Below are 7,961 nucleotides of genomic sequence, written 5' to 3'. Positions count from 1 at the left end.
GGGTGCTCTGCTTCTGTGTGCAAATTTGCTCATTTCTCTCTCTTCTGATCAGCTTTCTCTGGTAATTTATAGATTGGCTTCTTCAGCAAACCCAAGTTCAGCCAGGCCAAGAACCCAAGTTAGCCAGGACATTTCTTCCCCTGATCTAATCAACTCTGGCTAGGGGTAGGAAGTGGGGCAGGGTCAGGCAACATAAAGCATGAATACTATATTGGGCTCTTCTGTACACTACTTCAAATTTCTCTGAGCCCTATATCAATAGCAGCCATTTCTTTGGCACTCAGTTCCAGCTAGTCTTGCCCCTACGACAAGTAGGTGTAACTAGCACCCCTGCTTCTCTTGTTTCCTGCCCTTTGCAAGTCCTGGTGTGGTGTATTCACACATGGGAAACCTGAAGCAGGGAGAACAATGTTTCCAGGTTACCCTTGACCACTAGGAAACAGCAAGTGGTGGATAAAGGCTTCTCCTTTTCATCTTTGCATGTACAGTTTCAAGAAAACTTTCAAAAGGTTCCTGAGAAGACCCTGGTGGGATGAAACGTATATTATCAATGGGGTGGCCGTCTTGATAAGGCATCCTTGTAGTGGTTTCTCCGCCTTTCCTGTTTTATGCTTACTGTCCCACCCTCCAGACCCCTCCTGGGATCACATCCCCAAACATATTGCTTTTATATATGCCCTTGTCTCCGGCCCAGCTTTTGGCGGAATGCAAGGAAAGACAGATTCCTAGAAGGGTCTTGTATGAGCAGGTTTTATATAAATTGTTTAATCCACCTATATTAATTTGATTGGCTGTGTTATTTCTAAGACTGCAATTAAGTTAGAGATTTTCTCTAAATCAAAAGTAAGGGGTTCAAAACTGGTCTATATTTCATTTACTGGAACAGTGGCTACCAAAACTGCTTCTGCCCTTAAAAGAAAATCCAATATTAAGATGGGTGCAGGGCTCTAATGTCTCTACTTCCCTGCAGAACCAAGAGCCTTTAGGGGCATTGAGACCCTCATTTAGAAAGTTTAGCTGCTTATGAGATTGTGACATGAGAGTTTTAAATGAAAGTTCTTTGAAAGAGGGAAGACAAATTAACATATGAACAATAAAATTCATGTTGAATTTTATTCAAATAGAGGAGAGGAAAAGAAAAAAAGAGGAAATAGTTAAATGAGAGGATATGTGGATATATGAAAGGGAGAAAATGAGTTTAATGTAGGCTGGAGAGTGTTTCTGAGCAGATAAGAAAGGGAGTTGGGAGTCAGGAACAGTGATGGTGGATGGTCAGTTAATGAAGGAACCATACAATGCTTGCTCTAATGCATTTTTCAAGGTATCCATTTCCAGTAATCAAAATATGGAGAAAACCACTTTAGGTTAGTTCATACAACACTTACAAATGAAGTCTACCTTCCCAAAAAGCATTTATTAGAAGCTGTCAGATCAGTAGTGAAAATGTTAAATTCAGACAATAGCTACAAATGGATGCATGAATAGTTCTTTTGTGTTACTATATCATTTTCCCTCACAAAATCATTGAAATGAATACAAAATGTAACTACCTATTTTTGGGGTTTCTTGTCTTACAGGTAAATTTGTGAGGCCTTTATGAATTAGATGTCAGCTATTTAGTTTCATTTTCATTAAAAATTGATTCTATAAATAATACTGAGTGTAAGAATGACAGAAACATGAAAAGGTAAGGGTTGCTCGCTCCTCTGGGCAAATCCATCAAGAGACCTCTTGTTTGGCTTTCCTTTCCAATTCCCAGACACCCAGGAAGGGTCCTATGACCTTCGATTTTCTGGCAGCTCATACCTTCCCAAGGAAGTGCCAGTTAGAACTGCAGAGCTCAATTCTTCTCATGTCTTCATGACGTAACTTCGCTCACTGTTCACACCACTAAACCACCCTTGGCCAACATTGCTTCTGGGATACCTTGTAACTTGTCCACTTCATTCCACTGATTCATAATGACAAATTTAGGCATTAATGCCATATACCCACCCAAACCCACCTCCAGTACCTTCTGTATTCTCATGTGATCCGAGGCAGACAGTCACATCCTCAGCTCACTCTCCAACCCTCCCTATTTCTCATAATCTCTTAATTGAATCTTTCATGGATTCTTATCCATACCTTTAAATTTTGTGTTTTTTTATACCATCTATACTACCACTCGTTCATATTATAGTCCACTACATAGTAGTTTCAGGCCCAAAACTCAATGCAACCCCCTCCCATATACTCCATTCTTTTCATTTCTAGAATATAAACTCAACAGAAACAGGATACTTGTCTGTGCTATTCACTGCCATATCTAGTGTCCAGAACAGAGACTGGCAAAAATACTTAACAAGTATTTGTTGAAAGGATGAATTTATCCTTTAATTTTTCACATGGCCCAGTTCTGTATTTTGTGCATAACTGATCCTTAAAAAACATTTGTTGAATCAAACTTGTCCAATAAAGAGCTGCTTGGCTCAAAAACACAGGGTCCTGTATTTTACAAATCTGAGTTATAGACCATTCAGAAAAACTTTTCTAAAGTAGTTTCTTGACCTTTTAAAACCACATAATAAAGACATCTCTTGACAGGGGATTGTTTTTTTCTTTCATTAACTTCCGTAATGAGGCTGGGGCCATACCATCTGATGCCAGGGCCAAAAATTATACATTTTAAGCTGAAAAATCCTTCAGAAATGTAATTTCCTTATCTTAGAGGTGAAGATGATAAGGTCAAAAAAGCCATGCTGCATTGTAACTCAATTTCTGTGCCTTCCATTTCAGCATTCTGCAACAATCTGTTTAGAGTATAGACAATGAGAAAAATGTGAGGACAAAATGTGGTATGGAATGATAGGATCTGGACATGTTTATACCAAATCTATAGGTCTCTGTCTATATAAGGCAAGAAATATAAAACCACGTCTTCAATTTCTCCATATGAGATATAAAGGAGGAACCCAAGATTATAGGCTTACTATGTTCTGTTCTAACCAACTGAATCGATCTGACACACAGCAATGTTTGAAAAGATCTGCTGCCTTAGAAAAATATAAACAAACATTTTCTAAATATTATGACCTTTATAGACTTGTTATTATTACTTAGGAAATACCTTCCCTACATCTCTCTTATCACCAGGGAGTTAATAGCCAAAAGATGAGAAAATTTCTTCTCTTTCATTACATGTATATAGATAGATAGACACACATATACAGTTGTATACTAATTTTGGTTAGTCATTTGTGGTCTATTCAGGTAAGATAATATTATTTTGAGATTTTGGTATTTCACATACAGAATCACTTTGGAAAGATACAGGGTAAATCCAGGATAGTGCTAAGTTCAGTAGTATAGTGACATTCCAATGTGACTGAGTAGAATTTTATAGTTTATAATTATATATTTAAATTTCATATATTTAAAAGTTTTTTTCCTTTTACATGTAAGCCATCAAAGAAATTAAAGTACAGGAAAATTTCTATTTAAAATATTTTGCTATCCCATTGACTTAGTCAAATCCTTTTCCTAATTAATAGTGTATGTGTGTAATTTTTTTCTTATTCTCCCTCTACTGTCAAACCTGCAGGGCGTGGTGGCTCATGCCTATAATCCCAGCACTTTAGGAGGCCGAGGTGGGTGGATCACTTGAGGTTAGGAGTTTGCGACCAGCCTGGCCAACATGGTGAAACCCCATCTCTACTAAAAATACAAAAAATTAGCCGGGTGTGGTGGCACGTGCCTGTAAAAAACTACCTGGGTGTCTGAGGCACAAGAATCTCTTGAACTCGGGAGGCAGAGGTGTTGCAGTGAGCTGTGATCACACCACTGCACTCTAGCCTGGGTGATGGAGTGAGACTCTGTCTGAAAAACAAAACAAAACAAAACACCTATGTGCATGCATATATATACCTATTATTTACCATTAACCACAAAGAGTACTTGAGCTTTCTGAATAATTATTTCTTTGTATCAAGTCATCTGGCTAAATTTCAATCTTTCAATCCTTTCAAAATGGTTTAGTAAGTAAAGAAACTTTTGAGTGCTTGCTATGTGATAAACATGCATGCATTCATTCAACAAACACTAATTAAGCTTCTATGAACCTTGTTCTTAATACTGGGGATAGAGAGGTAAAGCAGATGGCCATGTTTCTACTGTGATGGGGCTTATGTTCCATTGGGAGAGGAGACATGAAAAAGTAATTCCAGAGAGTGATATGCATAATGAAAAAAACCATTTTAATGGGACAGAGAGTGACTGGGAAGGTGGACAACCCTAAATATTTCGGGGAAATCCGAGGAGATGACATTTGGTTCTAAATCTGAAAGATAAAGAAACCAACCTTGTGAAGATGAGCATTCTAGGCAGACAGATTAGCAATACAATGGTTCTGAGCTCTGGCCTACTCAAGGGGCAAGGGGAGTAAAGAGAGAGGGGTGGGACATCAGGTTGGGGAGGTAAGCAGGGGTGCCATCATATCAAACTTTGTAGGCCATGGTACAGGTCCAGACTTTTTTCAAAGGGCAGTGGTTTATTATTGGTAGGTTTTAGTTCAGGTAGGAAAATAATCTTATCTAAGATTTAAAAATTCAGTTTGGTTTCATTGTAGGAGAATAGAAAATTAAGCAGGGAGACCAGTGAGGAAGCAGTGTAGCTGTAGTAGAGAGACAGAGAGGGAGAGTCAATTTGTGTTTTGGAAGTAAAAATAACAGAATGTGCAAGGAGAAGAAAGCAGAGACACCAAGGAGGATTCCTGCGATTTTAGCTTCAAGGAACTGCGTATGTGGTAGTGAAATTTCCCAAATATAAGACAGCAGAAGAAATGATGGTCAGGATAATCAAATTTCTGCTTTGGATGTGCTAAAACATCTAAAGAAAGGTAAAAGTAGATAACTGTACTCGTCTGTATTTAAAAAAAGATGCCAAGATGTATCAAGATTTAATACAAACGATTTTTAAGAAATCTTAAGAAACTCCTTTTGTGACAAGTTAAAGATAAATTATACATACACACATGTATATCCATATATATGCATGTATATATAAAATTTGACTACAAAGAAAACTATGCTAATTTTGGAGATATCGGCAGACAGATGGCATTCAAAACCACAAACGACCTAGAATAACCTAGGGTGACAATGTAGGTAATGAAGAGAAGAGGGCTGAAAATTAAACCCAGGGCATTCAAACATTTAACTGTTGGGCAAAGGAGAAGGAATCAGCCAAAAGGTCTAAAAAATTAGTGACTGGAAAGAAAGAGGAATACAAAGAGCATATGCTATAGCAAAAGTCAAGTGAAGAAAATGTTTACTGGGGAGAAGCAATCAACTATATAAAATGTGCTGACAGGCTTAATAACATGAGGACTAAGAATGGGCCAATCACTGGATTTAGCAACATGGTGGTCATGGCTAACTCTGATATTGTTAACTTTGAATAACATGGAAGGAATGGATATTAAACAGGTAAGAAGTGAAGATAGAATGAAAGGTTAAGAAGCAGAAACAGTGATTACAAAGACAATAGTGCCGGATGTTATTGCAAAGAGCTATGACAAGGTCCTTGTCTTCAAGAAGGGCCCGTGTATGTGTAAGATAAATCTTTTATCAATAATCCCTGAAAAATATGCTTTTTTTTTTTTTGCCACAAAGGGGGTTACATTTACATTAATGAGCAGTTTCTAAAAACCCGTTACTTACTATAATAAAAATTAACTTAACACATTTTATTAAGAACACAAAACCTTGAATGTATCAAAAATTTTATTATCAGATTTTCAGAATGTTTATGTACAAACTAAAATTATATTTTATACATCATTACACAAATTAAAATGCTCAAACATCAGTGTTCAGAATATGTTTTAATATGTCTATTCAAAAAAGGCTGAAGACATTTTAAAAGGATGTTTTCTTTGTCCTATTTTCAAAATCTTCCTAGACAGGATGTTAGATAGCTATCACATATAATATGTGTGAATGAATATGATAAATGTGGCCTTTGCAACAAGAAGTCTGAAATTTTAGGTAATTATAGGCATGCTGAATGAATAGTTTAGAATAATGTGCCAGTGTCATCATCAAATACTATCTTCGTATACATGTGTAATTCATTTTGCACAATGGTTTCAATTCAGTGTGTATGTAATTAAATTGTAAGGTACAGTAATAGCTGCTAACTTGAAATTCTGCCTTTTCATTTTAAAGAAATGAATAGAAAACATAGTCTAGTGAACATCAAAGTGTTTTTTGAGACTGTTAAATCTCATCAAAGAGGTCTTCTGGGCTGCTGTTTCTCAGAGTTTCTAAAGACATGTTTTCAGCTGAGATGTGCTCCTTTTTCGATGTCTCAGGTAGTGAAGAATCAGGCCTAGAGTTGAAAAGAAAATCAAAATAGTTTTATTTTTAAAAACTTCTGTTATAGAGTAAAAGAAAATGAAGAGACACATAAGTGAAATGACAGTCAAATCCTGTTTCAAAATTGGTTTCGAGATTTACTTCTCTATGCTGTTAACTGTAAGGAAAGAGATGAAGAGACTAATTTCTCTAACTGCTTTAGAATTAATCTGTCTCTATTCTGACCCCAGGAAAATTCAAAAACCTATAACAATACTCATAATTGAGGTCAAGAAATAAAATATTCTATCCTCTATGCTATAATCACTTTTATGCCAGGATATAGAAGGTTTTTCAAGTTACTCCTTTAATGATTTCATCACAATTTACATTTTACTCTGGCTTTCTTAAATTCTACTGATTAACGTGCATTTTAATCTCTTAGCAGCAGAAAGTTTTGGTCCCATGAACTACCTTTAGTGGGTCGGATGACTATGTGTATATATGAAAAATAATGATTTTTCACATTTATAGCAGTTGTTGATGAAATGTTGGCCCATATTCATTTATCGAATCTGCATATCTTCATTTAGTGAACTAAATTTTACTCAGGTTCGTATTGTAGTCACTATTTCAATGGATTGAGTGCTATACTTATGTAGATATTTTCTTTGAACCCTAAGATAACAGGCTGACTGCCATGATCACTATTAATTGGTCTTAGAAAGACTGTGCTGGAGAATAACAGAGCTCAATCAGAAGTAAAGCTTTGGAATGTCTGTTAATATCCTTGTAGAAACCTTGTCAGTGGTTCTCTGTGGAACCTAAATAAAGTATGCTTAATTTTATCAATTAGAGGTGGCTTCCGGGGTGATTATGATTAGGTTGAGCTAACCCAGTAACACTTGGTAATAGCCCTCTATTTCCAACTTTGAAGGCCATGGTGGAGTTACAGCACCTTGGTATAGCTGAGAAAGCATGGAACTTGAAGTCGGGAAAAACAAGTTTGAACCCAGGTCTATTTCATATTAGCTATGTAACTTTAGGCAAGTCATTTAAACTAACTGGGCTTCTATTCTCTCCACTGTAAAACTGAGATATTAGTACTTTTCTAGAGGTGGTCTAAAGATGAAATGAGTTGATGTAAATGAAAATGCTTATAAATTCCCACAAAATATTTGGAAACTATTATTATTATCTGCTAATACTGCATAAACTACATACGAGTTTCCGTTAACAGCAGAGAAGAATAACTATTGAAAACCCCCACATATCAAGTATGTTTAGATGATGAGTATTTTCAAAAGCTTGCACCCTTACCTGGTTGCACAGATTATTAGAAACGAGTTCTCCTTGGCATCATGATTAGAGACAATTAACTATGGTTGGCTGCCACTAGACCTGGGACATGTTCTGTCTTATTCTGAGCAAGCCAATTTCAGACAATATTATCATCACAGGAGTGCCAAGGTGCTAGGCATTAATGCATTCAAGATGACAAGTACTACCCTCTGGGATTTGCAATGTTAAAATTAACAATAAATACAGGCATAATTATTGTAACATGTAATTAAATATCTAAAAATATATTCCAAAGGAGGAGAAAATGATACAGTATGGGATAAA

At 36.2% G+C, this 7,961-nt stretch overlaps 1 protein-coding gene across 4 annotated transcripts in view; it reads right to left on the bottom strand.

Annotated features, from left to right (window-relative positions):
- Nucleotides 1-5,744: 5,744 nt before the first annotated feature.
- Nucleotides 5,745-7,961, bottom strand: part of XRCC4 (X-ray repair cross complementing 4) — a 289,569-nt gene continuing 287,352 nt past the window's right edge. For all 4 annotated transcript variants that reach the window (XM_045393995.2, XM_073993768.1, XM_065546472.2 and 1 more), the window contains one exon: nucleotides 5,745-6,369. In XM_045393995.2, coding sequence (XP_045249930.2) covers nucleotides 6,258-6,369 — 112 coding nt within the window. In that variant the 3' untranslated portion in view covers nucleotides 5,745-6,257. The remainder of the gene's footprint in view (nucleotides 6,370-7,961) is intronic.

The sequence above is a fragment of the Macaca fascicularis genome, chromosome 6 (genome assembly GCF_037993035.2).
Source record: "Macaca fascicularis isolate 582-1 chromosome 6, T2T-MFA8v1.1".
Lineage (NCBI taxonomy): Eukaryota > Metazoa > Chordata > Mammalia > Primates > Cercopithecidae > Macaca > Macaca fascicularis.
This window is presented reverse-complemented; position numbering and strand designations above follow the sequence as displayed.